At 56.3% G+C, this 19840-nt stretch overlaps 2 protein-coding genes across 2 annotated transcripts; one reads left to right on the forward strand and one right to left on the reverse strand.

Moving 5' to 3' along the window:
- The first annotated feature begins 497 nt into the window (after positions 1-497).
- LOC136793141 (coiled-coil domain-containing protein 8-like) lies at positions 498-6795 on the forward strand. Its single transcript, XM_067020470.1, has 5 exons — positions 498-552; positions 2245-2384; positions 3459-3640; positions 3735-4031; positions 5610-6795. Exons 1-5 carry the CDS (start codon positions 498-500, stop codon positions 5638-5640), a joined length of 705 nt encoding a protein of 234 aa, XP_066876571.1. The 3' UTR covers positions 5641-6795.
- A 6-nt stretch (positions 6796-6801) lies between these two features.
- On the reverse strand, positions 6802-12097 carry PPY (pancreatic polypeptide). Its single transcript, XM_067021898.1, is given in 5 exon segments — positions 6802-7042; positions 7044-7175; positions 7361-7551; positions 10174-10328; positions 11977-12097. Coding segments are annotated over 3 exon segments (444 nt in total). The 5' UTR covers positions 10174-10328; positions 11977-12097; the 3' UTR covers positions 6802-6921.
- Between the last annotated feature and the right edge of the window lie 7743 nt (positions 12098-19840).

The following is a 19840-nucleotide window of genomic DNA, read 5'->3' on the forward strand; positions in this document are numbered from 1 at the left end:
TTATCCAGGAAGTAATAGGAGGCTTATCAATCAAAGGTTTTTCAGTTTGCTTTGCTTTGGTAGCAAGCAAAAGTCCAACTCAAGACAGCTTAAGCAAAAAAGGGAATTTCTCTGAAGGGTCCCAGGGCAACTCACAGAATTCAAGGCAGATTTGGGGCTGAAAGCCTAAGGAGGCTTCTCTCAGCTTTGCCTCCCAATAACCCTGTGACCTAGCTGTAATGTACCCACCATAGCAGAGGACACCGTGCTCAAAGAAGTAAAGTGACTTATCCAGGGATGCACAGCCATCAGGCAGCGTGGTAAGCTTGAAGTCCAGGTCAGTCTGATGCTGATGCCTGTGTCTTGACTGTAGCGGCAGAGAAGGGTTCACTCGAAAAGGCCCCTGGGAGAAACAGCCAAGCAGATGGAAGGAGACTGGGAGCGGGGAGGGGCGCAGAGCATGGCCAGCAGTCTTGCTTGAGTTAGGAGCAGTTGATGGTCAAAGGGACTGGGAGGTGATGGAGGGGGACTCAGGACTGCAGATGGCCCGAGGCCTGAAGGACGGAGAGGCATGTAACTGGCTGGGGGTAGCTTTCCAAGAAGATGGGTCTGTTTCTCCAGATCCAATAGATTAGGTCTCAGAACTTCTCTGAGCCTGTTTCCTCAAATGAAAAGGACTTAACAACTCCTGCATGGGTCATCAATATTACAGATGCTGCAACAGAATGCTCCTCCTGGTACCCAGCACTGAGCAACTGCAATGATTATCAGTTATCAGTATATAACTCTATATTCATAGAGCTACTGTTATTGATAATAATATTGAGTCCTTTATGCCTCCTCCTGCAACCTGTTCACCCTATCGAGCATTTTCTCTTATTCTGGGCCAGGAAGAAGGGGAGCCGAGCACCATCCCTCAGAACTTGATGGTTCCTGGAATGAACTGAGCTCGGAAGAGTAAGGGACTGAGGGCCCTTGGCACCGGAGGAGGAGCCCAGGGGTTTGTAAGGGTAGCCTGGGTTCTCACAGCCAAAGCCGCAAGAGGACACATATTCGAGCTCTTTCGGGGATGGGGGCATCATCAGCGCTGGGCCTGTGCCTAAGTAGGATAAATAATAGCCTATTTGTTGGGATTTGAGGTACACTGGCGCCTAGATCTCTCCTCCTGCCTTGTACTATGGAATTTTATCATAGGAATCTCATTGCTCTTTCTGGAGATTCTCGGCTCCATGGAAATGTAGTTCTGGTCTCACTTGTCTACTGAGCCATCCCATCAACTTCTGTGACATTGACATTGAGTTTCTCACCCCTTCCCTGGAGGGAGAAGTGTGAATGGGGGTGGGGGGAAAGAGTGCACCTGGGAGTAGAGGGGCTCACACACGCTAATCACTTATTTGTGCCGGGAGCTGTGCAAGGGCTTCAGCTACACCATCCGACTCAGTCCTCACAACAGCTCTGTGCTCTAGGTGTAACCAGCTCCATTGCACAGACAAGGCTGTGGAGACTCAGGGGAGATAATGTCCCTTAATCAAGGTCACACAGCCAGGAAGTAGTGAAGTCAGGATTCCTACCCAGAAGCCCCTGCTCTTCCTACTGTGCCCCTTCTGGTAGTGGGATGGGCATGAAAAAGCATCAGCCTACATTTCACAACCTTACCCCAGAAAAGCAGTAATGTTGAGCAGTTACAGCGGCCCTGACAGGCCACACAGCCAAAACTCTGTGACCTGAAGCAGCCCAAGGCCTGAGTTCATCCCTCAAGCAGGCAGTCAACACCCACCACCCTTCAGAAGGCTCTGCGGGTCATCCATCAGGGGCTCCAGAGTGGCAGGGCAGGCCAGGAAAATACCCAGGAGGAGCAGTGAGGTCTGCGGTCCTGAAGGCAGAAACCTCACCTTCACCACCCCCCCACCATCCCCACGCCAGAGGCCTAGAAGCCAGGAGCAGGGGCTCTGAGGCCTCACAGCAGCCCTGCAGGGAAAACAGGCACCTTGGAGCCAGCTGGATGGGAAGGAACGCCTGGTCTCTCAACATAGCTCCCCTCCCAACCCTGAAAATAGCCTCTGGGAAAAGCACAGCCCCCTCTCAACTCCAGAGACAGTTCCTCCCTAGGATCTGTAGGCTTGGAGCAAAAAGTTACCTGACTCTTCAGTGCCTCTGCCTCTGCCACCCATGCCTCTGGGCCTCTGGCAGGGACTGTGCCCTGGTCAGGACAGCTGGCAGCCCATATGCTTCCACCCCCACCCTCTCCCTGTTCCCAACTCCCAGGTTATGACACAGGGGCAGGAGAAGGAGGAGGTGGAGACTTAGAGGGAAAGGGGGCATGGATGCTGAGGAATATAAAGGGGCTGGGAGGTCCTGACCGGAGACCCTTTCGCCGTGCCGCTCTGCACCTCCCCAGCACCATGGTAATGTCTGGTGGTCCCTGTCAGCTGTGCTCTCCAGGAGCTTGGGACGGAGGCTGGCACCAAGTGCCCCTCCTCAGGCCATTAAGGTCATGAATGAGGCCAGGACAGCTGCCAGCGTTTCCTGTCCCTGCTTTGGGTGGTGGGGAGGAAAGGCGTTCCTGGTCAAGAGAGGGTTGAGGGTCTCAGGGGCTCCGGTGGTATGTAGCATGTGTATGGGCATCAAAGTATGTGAATCACTGGGTGTGCCTGTGTGTTGCCAGCACGTAATTCTCTGTGCACGGCTGGGTGTGCGTGGGGATCCTTGGGCTAGCATTCCTGTAGGCAACTGTGATAGTTTTTCATTTAACACGCAGTATTGAGCACCTACAAAATGTCAGGCACTGTTCTAGGTGCTTGTGATACATCAGTGAACAAAACAGGCAGAGCCCAGCTGTCATGGTGCTTACATTGGTGGAGCGGTGGAGGGGTTACTGCTGGGGATGAAGACAAGACAAAATAAGCACAGAATATAGTAAGTTAGAAGGTGCGGTGAGGGGGCGGGGGGAGTAGAACAAGATGAAGGGATGAGTTGCAGTGTTAGATAGGGGTGTCAGAGTAGGGTCCATTTAGAAGGCGAATTTTGAGCTGACTCCCGAAGGCGAGGCGAGGAAGTTGGTCATACGGATATCTGGAAGAAGGTTTCCAGGAAGAGTGAACGGCATGTTGAGGAACAGCAAAGAGGCGGGAGAGGTCTGAGTAGGCTGAGGAAGGAGTCACGGAAGCCAGTGAGATTAGGGAGCTGACCAATGGCTCTATGGCGTCCTGGTGTGTTCATCTCAGGACATGCCTCCCAGTCCATCGCCAGGGGCCCCGTTTACCTGGTGCTTTCTGCTCATCACAGTGCATGGCCAGGTGTGCACCATTCGGCCTGGGCACCTGGGAGTCCCTTATGTCAGTAGCGTACCTGTCTATGTCCCAGAGTCTGAGGGTCCCTGGGTCTGAGCGCCCGGGTACCCCAGCTTCCCCACCCCGCCACGCGTCGGAGGGCTGGGCGTCACGTGACCGCCCCGCCTCTGTCTGCCCCGCCCGTTCCAGACGTCGGCTCTGCGCTGCGCGTGCGCATTCACCCTGCTGCGCCTGCAGCTGCTGCCGCCGAGGTTTGACGGGGCCTTGGCGGAGGAGGTGCAAGTGCCGCGGCGTCTCAGGCCCAGGGTTGCCCGTTGGCTGCCCAACTTCGGCCAGTTAAACAAGTACATAGAGAAGCTCTGCAACAGCAGGTGGGCAGGGAGGAAGGGAGGGGGAGGGGAGGAAACAGACACTACCTGCCCCTACTACCCAACCCTACCCCACCCCACTCCCTGCGTATCGCAGCCCGGAACGGGGCTCGCAGAGCAGCCGCATGGACGTGTTCCCCAGCATGAAGTCCAAGAACGCCAAGAACTCTAATGACGCGAACAACCCCGAGAATACTCCACCGGCAAACGCTACGAAACCCCCATCAGCGAACGCCACGAAACTCCCGCGACAGAACGCCGCGAAACTCCCGCGACAGAACGCCACGAAACTCCCGCGACAGAACGCCACGAAGCTCCCGCGACAGAACACCACGAACCCGCCACGCCGGGACGCCGCGAAACCCCGACCAGCAGCCTCCTCCCAGGGCCCCAGGTAGGAGAGCCTGGGGTCGGCTGGCACCAGTCAGGGGCCTCGGAACTGGGGGCAGGTTGGGCGGGAGCGAAAGGAATCCCTGAGGGCTGGAGGGAATCCAGGGCCCCGGGGACTTCCTTCTCCAGGCTGGGCTTTGACTTCCAGAAGCCCAACTCAAGTCTCCCTGCCCACCGATCCTCTTTATATTCTGGGAGGGGCCCAACTCCTTCCCAGCCCGGCCCCGGTGAGAACAAGAAAGAGAAACGGAATCTCTGTTGCTTCCTTGACTTCTGTGGGCCCTGGGCAAGAAGGGACCTGTCCTTGGAGTGGGGAGAGGGGTTCCTGGAGCTGCTACAGTAGGAGGAAAAAGACCTCAGCTATGGGGTCTTCCCTGCTTCCTCCCTGCGACCCATCCACCTTCCCCCACCTCAGGCACTTACACCACTACGGGGGAGGGGGCGGGGGGGCCCTAAACAAGAGGGAGAGCGGAGGTGAGAGAAGTGGGTCCCAGCAACCTCAGAGGAGGAGCTTCAGCCAGACCCCCCCTCGCAAGTTTCTGCCCCGAGCAGGGCAGCTTTGATGCCAGCCTGGGAGGTCAGGGTTGGCACAGGAACAAGCAGCCCCTCAGTGTGCAGAGCGTTAAGGTCCTGTCTTTGCCCCACCCCCGGGGACCCTCTCAGCCCCTCTGGCTATGAGCAGAGCAGGGAGAGGGCCGGAGCTCAGCCAGGCCTGTCCCCAGAAGCTGTCTCCCCTGGGGGCAGGGGCAGAGGCCCCCCTCCTGATGCAGCTGTCACACTCAGGTATGTCCTGAGCAGAGTCCCGATTCCTGCTCCTGGGAAGTAACTACACCTCTCCCAACCTAGAACCCATCCCCTTAGCTGCCAGGGAAAATTCTGGGACTTAAGGCTCCATCATCCAAACTCAAGCTCTATTCTCCTGCTGAAACCAGCCCCCTTCCCGGACACCCCCTTGGATGTAAGAATCAGCCTGAGCCATGCACTTGCCCAGTGGCGGCATCCTCTCCAGCCCTTTGCCTTTTAGGGCCTAGTTCCACTTTCAAGTCGTTTGCACACACCAGACACAGCCAAGACTTGAGGGGAACCACAGCTGTGGTGTCGTTGCCATGGGGTCAGTGTGAGGTGCTGAGCCCAGGAAAGTGGACGCCCTCATCCACTGAACCCACAAGCCCCATCTCGTCAGACATGGAGGGGAGGCAGGAGGAGCCATTCCAGGAACCAAGAAGGTTTGAATTCTCTCACTTCTCCCCCCACCCCTGCCATGACTGTCCCCTATCCACAGGTGCTCCCAGGCCAGGAAAAGAGGAGAGAGACAAGGTCACTCCCTCCTGGTCCCAGACACACCAGCCCATCCCCACCTATTCAGGATGCCTGAGAAGGGCGAGGGCTGGCAAGGGCCACTGGGACCCCTCGTCAGTGCAGTCCTCCCTGGGCAGGATCCGGGTCCTCGCCCTCCCAGAGCTGGAGTGTGCAATCCACAGATTGGACCCCTGGGGGTGGCCGGAGCGCTCAGCCAGTGCAGCCTCCTCCCTGGAAGGCCGAACTCCTCCTGCGGCCTCCCCTCCTGCGACTGCTTGAATAGCTCTTATGTCCAGGGGTTAACTACCTCTTAGGGCAAGTTCTTTCCGGTTTTCTGATTCTTCAAAGATGAAACTTATAGTCAAGGAAAGCCTGCCTTCCGGAGCCCCTCCTGGAGCTGCGTGGAGTTAACCGTAACCCTATTCCGCAAACTGGAAGCTGCATGTATTTGAAGACTAATCATCCCTCGGCTCTTCTGTCCACGATGCTTCATGGAAGCAGCTGTTTGGCTGCAAGTCTGCCCTGCAGAAGCTCCCGTCTGCTAGCACTTTTCTGGGTCAAGGGCCATGCTAAATGTCTTACATGCATTATTTCACGTGCTGCTCACTACAACCCTATCGTTCAGGTTTATGTCCTGGCCCAAAAGCACACAGAGGGAACATGGCACATCCTGGATTCTAACCCAGGTTCATCTGACTCTAAAGCCAATGCTGTATCCCTGTATTAGATTGCCATCTGCTGCCGGACCTTGGACAAGCTGCTGGACCTCTCTGAGCCTCGGTTTCCTCCTCTGTAGAGCGAGGATAACGGTTTCTCCCCCCTCACAGAGAGGGTTAGATGCCCCTGGCACACAGAGGCTCCTTGTCCCAGCAACCTCGTGTGACACCATCTCCAGACCCCTCCCCAACACTGTCCCCCTCCTCTGGCCGTGCTTCTGCTGGGCACCGTGCCGGGAGGAGCCGCCCTTCAACCGAACACGCACAGCGACACACCTCTGACTGCCCAGAGGAGGGCAGCTCCGATGCCACCGGTGTAGCGGTGACCGTCTTGACCCCAGTCATTCCTCTGGGCTGGGCTGTCGCGCCCGCCCCCGTGCCGAGGACACTTCAGTATAAATGAGCACTTCACCTACTGCCTAGGCTATAGGAAAGCATTGATGGGGGTGCATTTGGGGGCAGGGCTGCCGTCAAGCCAATGATCAGGAGGGTCTTACGGATGCTGAAATGGGATGATTCAAGCTTCACTGACTTGCTGAATGAACTTGGGGGAGTCCCTGCCTCCCCTTGGGCCACAATTTGCCCCTCTGTGAAGTGGAGGGGATAAGCTGGATGGCTCTGATGACCCTACAGACGTTCTGGATCATTCATAACACCCTTGTTTCCCTTCTCCTCCCCCTTGCCTCTCCCTTTCTTCCTGTGCATTTGACCTGCTTCTGCCCCGACCTGGGGTCCACAGAGACACAGAGAGAATGAGGCTATGACTTTGATGTGCTTTATTTAACCTGCGTGGGAGCAGGGAGCAAGCTGCGGCCAGAGCCAAGGGTGTGGAAGGGAGAGCTGGGCACTGCCCCGGAGCCGGAGGAGCAGGAGGTGGCTTTACGAGTCCATTGGGCTGAGCTGCCTGTAAGGAGAGGGCCGAGCATGGCAGCATGAGTGGGTAGTTCTCGTGCCCTCGGGAGACCTCAGGCCAGCCCTAGGCCCCTGTTCTCCCCTCCCCGACACACATCCCTGTTCCCGCCCCAGGCATCTGGACACACAGGGCGGGGAACCAAGCCCACCTGGGGGCAGCTGCGTGGGGGGAGCCACACTCTGAGAAGTCCAGCGCGCCGTGTTTGTCTCTTTTCCCATACCTGGGAGGGGAGAGGTAGCGGGGCTAGCGCTGTGCCAAGGTGCCAGCTCACCTGCCTCGTGCCTACCCTTGGGCACCATCCCGCCCGGGGCCCAGGGGCCCAGGCCAGATCAGTAGAGATGCTCTGCTTTCCCAGGAGCGTGAAAGGGTCTAGGGCTGGGGTCTCTCGCCCTCTCTCACACACACCTGGGCCTGGTCAACATGTCGATGTATCTGCGGAGCTCAGCTGCGTACTGGGCCATCTGCTCCGGTGTGGCATTGTCCCCCGGGTACACTGGCTCCAGCGGGGCCCCCCGGGCACCCAGCGGTGGCTGCAGCAACAGAGCCACGCCCGTGGACAGGAACAGCAGGAAGAGGCAGCGGCGAGCAGCGGCCATCTGAGGATCAGGGAGCAGGGAGATAGAGACAGCCCGGGCCCAGCTGCCCAGCCCCCAGCCCCCAGCCCTGTCACCCATTTCTCCAAGCCTGGGCCGAAGAGCAAAGGGCTACTGGGACCTGACCACGCCTCCTCCTAGACCCTGCCCTGGAGAGCACGACGGCCCCTCTCAGGAGCAGCGCAGCAGGCGGAGCTTAGCCAGGGCCCGGGCAGAGCAGAAAGTGTAGCAGAGAAGGTGGGGCCCTGGGGCAGGAGACACAGGACTCATGACATCCAGGGCCTGATGGCTCTGAAGAGGCAGGTGCGGGGTGGGAGTTGGAGGGGAGGGGCTGCTGGGAAGTAGGGGCCCGCCCGCTCCCTTGCAGGTTGGGGGCACACAGAATGAACTTGTGAACCAAAGGGCAGGAGTCCATTGCCCGTTGGTGTGCTACGCTCCCACCCTCCCCAGCCTCCCCGCCAGGGGTAGACATGCTGATGCGGGTCCTGGAGAGGACACCACAGCCCCTGTCGCCGTGAGCAAGAGGCCGGCCACACGCATGGATTTGTGTTCACAGCCACCATCCCCTGCCCCCCCCCCCACCACATTTTCAGTCTTCTAGTCAGCAGCAGGCTGCTCTTCCAGGGTGCTGGATTCGTCCAGATGTAGAGCCGGACCCACGTAGGACCTCAGGCCTCCGGAGGCCCCCAGCCCTGCAAGGCACCGGCTCCTTCCCCACATCCCAGCCCGAGCCCCTCGGAGCCCCACGACCCAGAGCTCAGGACAGGCTGAGCCCACTTACCCTGAATCCTGAGGGAGCGGGTGCTGGACCAAGCGGGTGCCTGCCTCAGGCCGGATGGATGCCCCTGCCCTTGGCCATGGCCCTTTTATAGTCCTCAGCCCCCCAGAGTCCCCGCCTCCTGTCAGCCTCTCTCACTCCCCAGCCCTCACGCCCTCCTCCCACTGTCTCCGTCTCCCGGGTGCCCGCAGCGCCAGCGCTAGGGCCAGGTACAGGAGGGGAACAGGGAAGTGTTATGGGTACCACACTAGCAGCATAACAGGTAAAAGTTATGAGCCACAATCAGTCTCCTGTAGGCCCCCCTCTGCCTTCGGGCACCAGGGCAGGCTTAGTTCAAGAAGGACGGGGTTCTGGGACATCAGGATAACTGGAAGGTTCTGATTACAGGCCTGGGAACAGCTCCACCTGCCTCCCAAGGATTACCCCAAATCCTCAAACAGATTCCCTCAAGGCAGAAGATTGAGGCTGTGGCTTAGAGACTCCAGGGATGAAGGCTGGAGACTCAGGACTTCCTTTCCAGTTTGTGATTAGAACAAGATGGGAACGGGGGAGACGCTTCAGGTAACCAGAAAATGTGGAAAGGAGTGGGGACCCAGGCAGGGAGAAACCCTCTCCCTGGCTGGTGTATAGGATGCAGAATGAGAACTGATGTGCCCCGGGGGAGAGGGGTGCCAATATCTGGTAGCCGTTTCCCAGCACCCCCATTCCAGGAAAGTGATAAAAAAACAGCATCATTTGGAAAGCCTTGAATTCTCAGTCACCTCAGTGAGTTCCTTCAACAACCCATTTTATAGATGCAGAAACTAAGTCTCTGAGACATTTAAGTAACTAGCCTCAAGGCACATAACTAGTCAGTGGGAGATACAGGGTTTGAAACAAAGTTTAACTCCAAAATCTGGACTCTTCTAAGTAGGGCTGTTAAAATATTGCTATAATTTCCTGATTTTTGTCTGAGAAACATGAGGCTCAAAGAGGCGAAGACACTAGCCCAAGATCACACAGCTGTCCAGGACTCAAGTTCTGGCTTAGATTCCCAACTCCACCAGTACCAGCAGCCCCCCCCCCACTGCCCCCAGGAGCCTCTGAGTCTCCCCTGCTCAGCGGCCCTTCCCCAGCCCCTGGCCCCCTCCCCAGCTCAGACCAAGGAGCATAAATGACTGACTGAATAACTCAATGAAACCTGAGTAGGGAGCAAAGGACTTCTCACCCCTGAGGTTCTGCTGTCCCAGATCAGGACACCAAAAGAGTGTGTCAGGAGAGGATTTGATGGGGGGTGGGGGTGGCATAAGGACTGGAGGTGATGCTGCAGGGACCTGAGCTTTGCTTTTCCTCAAGAAAATGAGGATTAAGGAAGCCTCAGGAAACACCAGTGTTCTGCCTTGTTCCTCTCAGCTCTGACTTCTGGCAACACGAAGAATAATAATGCTTCACCCAACAATAACTTACATTCTGCAAAGCAAATATAGAGGTCGTTCGGTCTCCGCTAGCCCTGGCCCTTCTCTGGCCTCGGGATCCCACTTGGTAAAACAGGGTGAATTAGTGGCTGGTCCCAGGAGGGCCTCTGGTGAAGCCAGCAGAGGCTGCAGGCTGCCACCAGGGGGCGGCAGGCTCCAACCCTAGTTCAACAGGTCTGGTCTCCCACAGGACTGCAGTGCTGTGGAACGGTTCTAGCCACCACCCCGGTCAGCTCCCAGCCCCTGCAGACAGATGGTAGGCCTGGGGATTGACTCAAGTACTGGGGCCATCTAGAGTTTTGGCCTGTCACAGAGGGGACATAGCTTTGTCAGTGCCTAAGAAATGACAGTTACTCTACAATGTCAGCTGAACCTACAGCTTTCGTTTTTCACCTTTGCAAACAAGTGATTCCTCTTCTGGGTCCTCTCAGGGATGTTGTGACAACTGAGGAGGAAGGGGTAGTGGATGTGCTTTCTAAACCGTATGGCCGTGTCCAGACTGGCGATGCTTCTCACCTTCGTATATTCCCAGGGCTTGCCATGGAGCCCTGCTTAGAGAAGCACCAAGGACTTACCTGCAGACAGAGTAAGTGAAGGTGGAAGTGGTCTCTCTCTCCTGCCAAACCCCATGCCTCTGGGACGGGGACGATGGCCATTGGGCAGCGTTGGGGATGGCATAAGGGCTCAATGAGACGAGGAAAGGAAGACCCCAGAAATACCTGGGGTCACAAGGTGAAGGTGAGTGGATAGTAGCAAGGAGCACGGGGGTCCGCACATATGGGACTGCAAGAGCGGGAATTGGACCAGCATCGCATCCTCCATACCCACCCCCCCCGCAACAAGAGTTCCTCCAAAGCAGCCTGGGCCAACTCTTAGGCCAATGTCTTATTCCCACACTGGATGGCAGCAGGAGAGGTGGGGAAAGCTAAGCAGTGGCCACCCCCAGATACCAGGAACCCAGGGGGCCCCCCGTTCCCTGGGGAAACCCTTGGGCTGAGCCTTCTCACACACACCTTGGGCCCCTGTCCCACCCCCTCAGGACCAATTCAGGCCCAACTAAGGGCTCAGATCACTAATTTGGAACCCGGGCTCTGTCCCCGCTTCCCTCCACCCTGGGGACTCCATCTGCCTCCAGGGTCCCCTGCAGGCTCAGGAGTGCTCAATGGCTCTCCCTGCCCCCAGTGCCTGCAAAAGCAAATCCTGTCATTGTCAGCTCACATTTTTCCTGAAGAGGAAGGCTTCTTTCTTGCTAAGAGAAAGGCTAAACCAATCCATATAACAAAGTGTTGGGGGAGAGGGATGGATGAATGGGGAGGAAAGAAAAACGTAGGGGCTGGCTGTGGAAGGAGGGAGTTTTTCCTTTGGGGTGGAAGGGAGCGATGCCAGGGCAGTTTTGAGATGGGTTAGGAGTGAGTAGGAGAAGAAAGGAAGAGAAGGGGGATACGCATAAGCATGTGCCAGGCTATGCCAGGCTGACCTGTAGAGTCAGCTCTCCTACTCATCAGTTCTGCCATTCGTTAGCTGTGTGACCTTTAGAAACTTACATCATCTCTCTGAGCCTTAAAGCAGCAAACTATTATTATTATTTAAGGTGTAAGGATCCCTGTTTAACCAGTGAAGAAATAAATGCAGTGAAATGAAATGACTAAGCCAGTCACACAGCCAATGAATGGCGAGCCTCGGGTTTGGGGGGGTAGGCGTCGACCAGCGCCCCCAGGCAGAAGAGCAGGGCCAGCAGCACTGTGGCCATGGCGGGCCACGGCCTGCGCACCGTCACCATCTGGAGAAGGGGCACTGGAGTCAGCCCGCGCCTCTACCCCTGAGGCAGGAGGCTGAGGCTGCCGTGGGGCCCACGCTCCAGCGGCCTGTCTGGGGCTGCTGCATGACCAAGGGTCAGCCACCTGCTCACTGTGTGTTCTCAGGCACGGCACCGTCTCTGGCCTCAGTCTCCTCATCTGTCAGAGGGGCATAAGCCCTGCCTGCCTCCACCCGTGTTACCCAGAAGGGTAGATGGAGGAAGAAGGCTATGCTGGCAATGGGGGCTCCCCCGCCTCTCTCTTTCCCATGTCAGCTGGCCCCTTTTCCATCCAGTTTCCCGCCACTCAGTCCCAGTTTCCCCCATCCTAGCCTCAGTTTCCCCACCATATAGCCTGGGATCCCCAGCACCAGACCGTTCCTGGGTCCCAGGCCACTCACAGCGACAGCTCCAGAGGCAGAGATGATCAGGAGACGGAAGGCGAGAGGAGTCCCAAGGGCTGGGCTGCTGCAGGTCGGGCTGCGGCCTCCTCAGCTCGGGGCTTTCCCTGCGGGGCTTATATCCAGGCCTGGAAAGGGAGGGGGAGCTGGAGGGGGGAGGGCTCTTCTTCCTTCCTCCCTCGACCCCATGCCAGATCTCTGAGCTTACACCCAGACGGTGCATGATGTCTCCACCTCCAAGGAGCTGGGGAGGGGGCGAGCTCCCACACTCGGACTCAAGGTGCCTCTAGATAGGGTGCCTAGCCGGAACCCCATCTTCACCCTACAGCCCCCCAACAGCAGGTCCAGCCTTCGGAGGAAGTGAAGCATTTGGATCTAGGTTCCTGGGATGACCCCTAGTATCAGGGCTGAGATTCCATCTTTCCTAGCCTGTCCACGGGTGGGAGTGCGGGCTCGGGGGGAGGAGGGCAGGAGGCCAAACCCACTTTTTCCAGCCTGCGGGACCTGTGACCACTCCTTCCAAAAGCCAGCCTTTTCAGCCCCTGCTCTGTAATATGTTGGAGGAGGGCCAAGGAGTGACAGGACCTGTGGGGAAAACTCTCTCTCTACTGGAGGCAGGGATGGGAGCTATAACCTTGGCTCTTGACCTGCTGTTTATGATGACCTGGAGGAGAGGCCTCTCTGGACACCACACTGTGTCTCCTCTCTGTTAAAGAGCTGGTGAGGGCTTCCCTGGTGGCGCAGTGGTTAAGAATCCGCCTGCCAATGCAGGGGACGCGGGTACGAGCCCTGGTCCGGGAAGATCCCACATGTGTCAGAGCAACTAAGCCCGTGCGCCACAGCTACTGAGCCTCTGCTCTTGAGCCCGCAAGCCACAACTACTGAGCCCTCGTGCCACAACTACTGAAGCCCGTGCACCTAGAGCCCATGCTCCGCAACAAGAGAAGCCACCCAATGAGAAGCCCGCGCACCGCAACGAAGAGTAGCCCCCGCTTGCCGCAATTAGAGAAAAGCCCTCACGCAGCAGAAAGACCCAACGCAGCCAAAAATAAAAATAAACAATTTTTTTAAAAAAAGATTTGGGGAGAGGGGCGGGAGGAGGCAAAAGCCAGTCCCCTCCCCAGAAGCAGCTGAGTCAGCCATCTGTGCACCCAGCCTGACACACACAGACTCAGGTCCAGCAGGCCTGGCATAGAGATCCCTTGCAAGGCAGTGTGCCCCCATCTCCATCCAGGTATCACTCAGGGCACTGGTGTCTTATAGGATTGAGTGATGCCAGGGCTGCCCAAGAACATGACACCATCCCCAGCCCATTGCAATCTCCACTGGGCTCAGGGGCAAATATCTTCAGCCAGGGCCTTTGAAGGAAACCGGAAAGGACTCCTGTTTATTAAGCACCTACTGTGTACTGGGAAGTACATGCTTTCAGGCCCCCAAACACAATGAGCTGAGTTTCTCCCCATTTTACAGATGAGGAAACTAAAGCTCTAAGAGGTAAGGAAACAACAGCCAAGGTCACTCAGGATTCAAACAAGACAAAAGGGCTGAGGCCGACCCCAGGAAGAGTCCCACTCAATCATGGTGGACAGAAAGGCTTACTACCTAGGATAACCACGGGGCTTAGGAGTCAGGCATGGGAGCAGGGGGCGGGAAGCTAAGTATGGGGTCTGCTAACCCCATCAGACCCACCTGCCCCCAGCAGGAAAAGAGAGGGCTACTGGGGCGTCTCCCCATAAAGCCATTTCCAGCTCCCTTTCCCTGGCCTGGCTGGATCCTCCAGTGCTTCCAGGCATCCCATCAGCCCACACAAGCAGGAGGGGGCTATCCAGGCCCCTAGTTCTGGGCCAGCCCCGCCACCCTCCAGGACAGATGGCTGCGGGTGTTATTTTTAGAATTCTCTCTGGAGGTGGAGAGTCCAGGGCTCTCTCAATTACCTTTTTATGGGTTCAGTCACCCGCACTCTCTGGAAATGGCTGCTTATCAGCCACTTGGGCCCTATGGGCCCCACACATCCCAAGAAAGGCCAGGTCGGTGTGCCGAGCATGGAGGTGGAAGAAGACACCAGGACGAGGGGACATGGACCCCATCCTCAGAGAGCAGAGGAAAATCATTCTTCTTAGGGAGCTCTCATCTGAGGGGAAGGCACAGCCCTGTTCTCCAGGAACCCCGGGCCACATCCCTGGGGACTCCCAGTCTGTGATGAGAGGAGCCCCAGTTTCACTGGGGAGCCCCAATCTGAGACAGGAGGCACCATCCTCGTAGAGCCCCTGTCTGAGGACTTCCAAGAACACAGCGACAGAGACATCCAGGGGAACGAGCCTGGGTCAGTTTGGAGAGGAAACAACAGAAATAAAAGAACTCCACTCCTCCAGAGGCCTTGGGAAGACAAAAGACAGGTGCTCACCCTAGAGATGGAGAGGGCAGCCGGGGGACTGGTGAGGACAGCTATACTCCCAGGGTTCAAGGCCTAGACAAGGAGCCTGCAGGCGAAAGGGGGCAGGGACATCTGAGCGAGGGACTGTTTACTGACACTGCAGCACCAGCTGGGGTCTCTAGCATGCTGATCCCAGGCAGAGAGAGATGACAGGTCTTATGAGATGCCCGCAGGGAATTTGTGACATTCCTGGAACGCCCTCCCACGTCGGGGGAGTGGGTGTCTGAGGATAGATGGGAGGAGAAGTTAGAAGGCATGGGGGAAGGCCCGGATTCAGGGTTCAACCTCTCAAGAAGTCGCTTTCCTGTTTACCTTTAGAGTGAAAGCAAATGGGACCGGAAGAGGTCCCTCAGGGTGGACCAGGAGCCAGGCTTCCATTCCACAATTACACGGCCAGCTGATTGGCTCATTAATCACCACCGCCTCATTGAAGAGTTTATTAATTTGCTGAGGATGCCTCAGCCCTCGATCAATGGGCTCAGCTACCCCTCCGACCCACACACCCATCACCATTATTGATCCATGATTCAGTCGCTTTGAGACATGTCTGGAGGGTGGGGGGCTGACATCTGTGAGGGGAGAAAGTTCAAAATAATTGTTATGGTGGACTTGGGACTAGCACCTGCCTCCAACTTGTCCTCAAAGGGAAGTGGGGACAGAATCACTGGGGTTCCCTTGATCCCCATTCTCAGAACACCTAGCAAGGCCACCTCAGGGGTCAAGGAGGCCATGGGCTTGGACTCCAGTTGACCATTGCCCTTGCCCAGTGGGCTCAAGGCCTACTCATCAAGAGAGAGTAGCCCATGCCATTCATCCCCAGAGGGTTAATTTTGTACCCCACCCACCCACCCTCCCCGACCTCCCCCGTACAAGGCCCCTCTTTGATATACCATCCACTGGGCAGTGCTAGCCCACCCTCAGGCAAGGCCTCGTGCCCAAGGGTCTATACACAGCAGGTGGCCATGCAGCAAGAGTGATTCAATCCTCACTCAACAAGCACTTATTAGGTCCCTACTCTGTGCCAGACACTGTTCTAAGCACCAGGGACAGAGCAGTGAACAAACAGGCAAAATCCTTGCCCTCATGGAGTTTACATTCTAGTGGCAGGTGTCAACTACAACTTGGGACTTGCCAGTGGCACTTGCCATCTACCTCTGCAAGGATTAAATCATGCGCTGCTGCAGCTGCTGACTTTCAACACCCACTGAAAGGAGCTCAGGGTGGAGAGCTGAAATGAGGCACTCTGTGCTCTGGGAAAAACTGGCAGAACAGGTCTTCAGAGAGTTAGACATTTTGTTTTGTTTTGTTTTGTTTTTTGCAGTGCGCTGGCCTCTCACTGTTGTGGCCTCTCCCGTTGCGGAGCACAAGCTCCGGACGCGCAGGCTCAGCGGCCATGGCTCAGCGGCCCAGCCGCTCCGCGGCATGTGGGATCTTCCCGGACCGGGGCACGAACCCGTGTCCCCCGCATCGGCAGGCGGACTCCCAACCACTGCGCCACCAGGGAAGCCCCACAATTTATTTCTTTTTAAAAAAATTTTATTTATTTATTTATTTATGGTTGTGTTGGGTCTTCGTTGCTGCTCACGGGCTTTTTCTAGTTGCGGCGAGCGGGGGCTACTCTTCATTGCGGTGCATGGGCTTCTCATTGCAGTGGCTTCTCTTGTTGCGGAGCACGGGCTCTAGGCACGTGGGCTTCAGTAGTTGTGGCTTGCAGGGTCAGTAGTTGCAGCGCACGGGCTTAATTGCTCCGCGGCGTGTGGGATCTTCCCGGACCAGGGATCGAACCCCTGTCCCCTACATTGGCAGGCGGATTTTTAACCACTGTGTCACCAGGGAAGTCCCTATTTCTTCATTCTACTGTTGATGGGCATTTGGGTAGTTTCAGATTTGGGGATATTATGAATCCTGAGGCTATGAACATCCTTGGAAGTGTCTTTTGGTGACTACGTGTACACATTTCTGTTGAGTATATATCCTTGAGTGGAAATGCTGGATTGTAGGGTGTATATGTTAAGCTTTAGTAGATAGAGACAGTTTCCCAAAGTGGTTGTACCTGTTTACACTCCCACCAGCAGGATAAGAGTTCCGGTTGCTCCACATCCTTGTCAACACATGGCATTATCTCTCTTTTGCATTTTAGCTATTCTGATGGATGTGTAGTGGTAGCTCATTGTGGGTTTGTTTGTTTGTTTGTTTAATTTTTTGGCCACGTTGCGTGACCTGTGGGACCTTAGTTCCCCAACCAGGAATCAAACCCACGCCTTCTGCATTGGAAGCATGGAGTCTTAACCATTGGACCGCAAGGGGGGTCCCTCATTGCGGTTTTAATTTGCATTTGCCTGATGACAAATAAAGTTGGGCATCTTTTCATACGTTTGACTTCTTTTGTGAATTGCCTTTTCAAGCCTTCTATCCAATTGTTTATCAAATTGTCTATCTTTTCCTTATTGATTTGTATAAGTTCTTTATATACTTTGGATATGAGTCCTATACAAATCTCTTCTTCCACTCTGTGGCTTGCCTTTCCAATCTCTTAGCGGTATGGTCACTACAGTCCAATGTATCAATTTGCATAAACATTTTAAATTGGCAGCCAGAGAACATATGCATTGTTTCAGGTACTGGATGAAATTATCACTGCGCAGACACACCTCCAGCTCTGTCCAGCTCTGCCTGGACAGGGACAGGGGACTCCAGAACCCCAGATGATGGAAGCCCTAGCCACATTCACACTTGAACCCACATTCTCACCCACACACACAACTCCCCAACCCTGAATCTGAATGGCAGGTCAACACTATTGGCAAGCATCCCCACTTCAGAATGAATGGGCTGGGAAGCACATCCCAGGTGGCAGGCCGTCAGGAAAAGCCAGAGGACTCTGGAGCACAGATTGGATGGGGTCAAACCACTTGCACACATGGGAGCCAGTGAGTGTGTTTTCCCATACATGGCGCTGGGTGCCTGTGTAGGCTCCCCTCTCAATCAAGGACTTGATGAGGAGGCCACCGCATGCTCATATATATTACTCTATGTCTACAACGTGAACGATGCCTCTGAGATTCAGGGCTCTAGTGCAGTGCGCAACCTGGATCCTAGTACTTGGCAGCCTTGCTTTCAAGCAGGAATCAGGCAAAATCAGAGGAAGTTTAGCCAAGGTTCTGGCCAAAGTAGGAAGAAAAAGCAGATTTAAGCATGTGGCAGGAACAGGCATGACTGCACAGGACTGGACAGTCTTTCAAGCTAATCAGATGTCAGTAAGGCTTACACTTGAACTTGGGCCAAGCTGGATTCTGCCCTCAACTGGGAGTCTGGGCCATATGCCTATGACCAGTCTATGTTCGGCAGCCTTCCCTGGTCTGGGCAGTTGCTCATTTTTTCCTAGATAAGACAGTTTCTCCCTCAGGCTACCTTGGGCATGGGGTGTCCTAAGGAGGAGGAGAAGGGTGGTGGCCCCAAGTCTGCAGCCTCCAGCAGTATGTTGAGGTCCTGAAGGCAGCTAGGAGTGGAAGATGGGGGCCAAAGGAGGGATGTGGGGACAGAGCTGACAGCCCTGGGATAGAGCAGGCAGTGGGGTGGGGGTGGGGTCACCTTCCAAGGGCTCTCTGGCCCTGACCCCTGCCTGGTGCTGCCCCCAGCTCTGGGACACAGGCAGCCTGAGCCTCTCATTCCTGGGAACCCAGGGCTGCGGGTGCCTGTCCCCAAGGGTAGGAAGGTGAGGCTTGTTAGGGAGCAGTGGACAGGTAGGTCCCTGGGGCCTGGCTGGAGGGGACGCTGCAGGATGTGAGGGCTGTGCCCTGGAGGCTCACATATCACAGGATGGCACAGTCCCTCTGATACCTACTAGTGCCCACTGCCAACACCCCACAAGCTCAGGCACCCAACTGTCACCCTCAGGGACGTAGACACTTCACACATGCTTCCGTTCAGACCCACACGGACTCCCACCGGCTCAGGGGCGCGCCCTCCTGAAACTGACAATGCCCCGCGGCTCATCAGCACCCCACGCCCCCCCACGTGCCCACTCCCCACGCGCTCCCACCCTTCACCCCGTACTTCGCAACTTGGGCCGGGAAGCCGCCGACGCACCCTCTCCGCCCGCCCGCCCGCCCGGGGAGTCCTGAGCATCGCGAGGCGAGCGGCGCCTGTTTGCACAGCTAAGTGGCATCTGTGTACAGAGCTGAGCGCTTATCTCAGCAAACACGGCGCCCGCCGCCCGCCTGCATTAGCCCCGGCCCGGAACCCTCCCCCGCCGCCCCCCCGCGCGCTCATCCGGCCAATGCTGATAAGGAGCGGAGGGAGCGGAGGGGACCGCCACTCCCCGGCACCCCACCACCTCCGATCGCTCCGCGGAGCCAGGAAAAGTGACGGGATCCCTGTCAGTGGAGCTCCAACCCAGGCGAGGCCGAAGCCCCTCCAGCGCCTCTCCCGTTGCTGCCCACTCCTGCTCGGTCAGCCCTGCTTCCTTCCTTCCCCACAGCCCGGACCGTGGCCATCAGCCTGGCTACCGCAAGAACACCTGGCTGTCTCGGCCTCCTTCCCCTTGTGGGATCCACGTCTTGACCTGGATTCCCAATGGATGTAAGCAGGAGACTCAACAGGAATTCCTAAATATCACCGCTGCTGCTGCCGCTACTACTACTACTACTACTAATAATAATCAAAATAATATCATCTTGACCAAGGCTTAACTGGGGCACAGGGCTGCCTGAGAAGCATCACTATCATCTGATTTCATTTTCCCAGCAATTGAGTGAGGGAGGCATTATTAGCCCCGGTTTACAGAGGTGGAAACTGCTGGCTTAGAGACGTTGAAAACCTTAGCACATGGTTTTGAACCTGGTGCTGCCTGAACCCAGAGCCGCACCGGCCTCCTCATAAGACACCAGCTGGTTAGTCCAGCCTCCTTGGTTTACCGATGGAGAAACTGAGGCACAGCCGGGAAGGCAGCTCCCAGACCGGCCTCGGCACTGCCACGTCTGTCTGGGTGTCAGGCACCAAGTCGGCTCTGAGGTTACTGATACTGATTATCTAAGTCTAGTCTCAACCGGCAAGGTCGTTAAATCTCGATTTTGCTCTTAATTAAATCCAGTCGGGTTACATAAGTCGGTGAGAATCACAGAGACGCCTGTTTTAAAAAGTAAGAAAGGGACTTCCCTGGTGGCGCAGTGGTTGAGAGTCTGCCTGCCGATTTAGCGGACACGGGTTCGTGCCCCGGTCCGGGAAGATCCCACATGCCGCGGAGCGGCTGGGCCCGTGAGCCATGGCCGCTGAGCCTTCGCGTCCGGAGCCTGTACTACGCAACGGGAGAGGCCACGGCGGTGAGAGGCCCGTTACCACACACACAAAAAAAAAAGTAAGGAAGGGCAATGCACAAATGACTCACAAATGTGAATTGATTCAATTCCACTATTAATCAAAGAAATGCAA

The sequence above is a fragment of the Kogia breviceps genome, chromosome 19 (genome assembly GCF_026419965.1).
Source record: "Kogia breviceps isolate mKogBre1 chromosome 19, mKogBre1 haplotype 1, whole genome shotgun sequence".
In the NCBI taxonomy this organism is placed as follows: domain Eukaryota; kingdom Metazoa; phylum Chordata; class Mammalia; order Artiodactyla; family Physeteridae; genus Kogia; species Kogia breviceps.

Bases quoted from the DNA above. Each gene is read 5' to 3' on its own strand.
- LOC136793141 (XM_067020470.1), top strand. From the start codon at position 498: ATGGAGGGGGACTCAGGACTGCAGATGGCCCGAGGCCTGAAGGACGGA. The intron at 2,385-3,458 runs GTAATGTCTGGT...CGCCCGTTCCAG, and splicing joins TGCACCTCCCCAGCACCATG to ACGTCGGCTCTGCGCTGCGC. The intron at 4,032-5,609 runs GTAGGAGAGCCT...CTGCTTGAATAG, and splicing joins GCCTCCTCCCAGGGCCCCAG to CTCTTATGTCCAGGGGTTAA.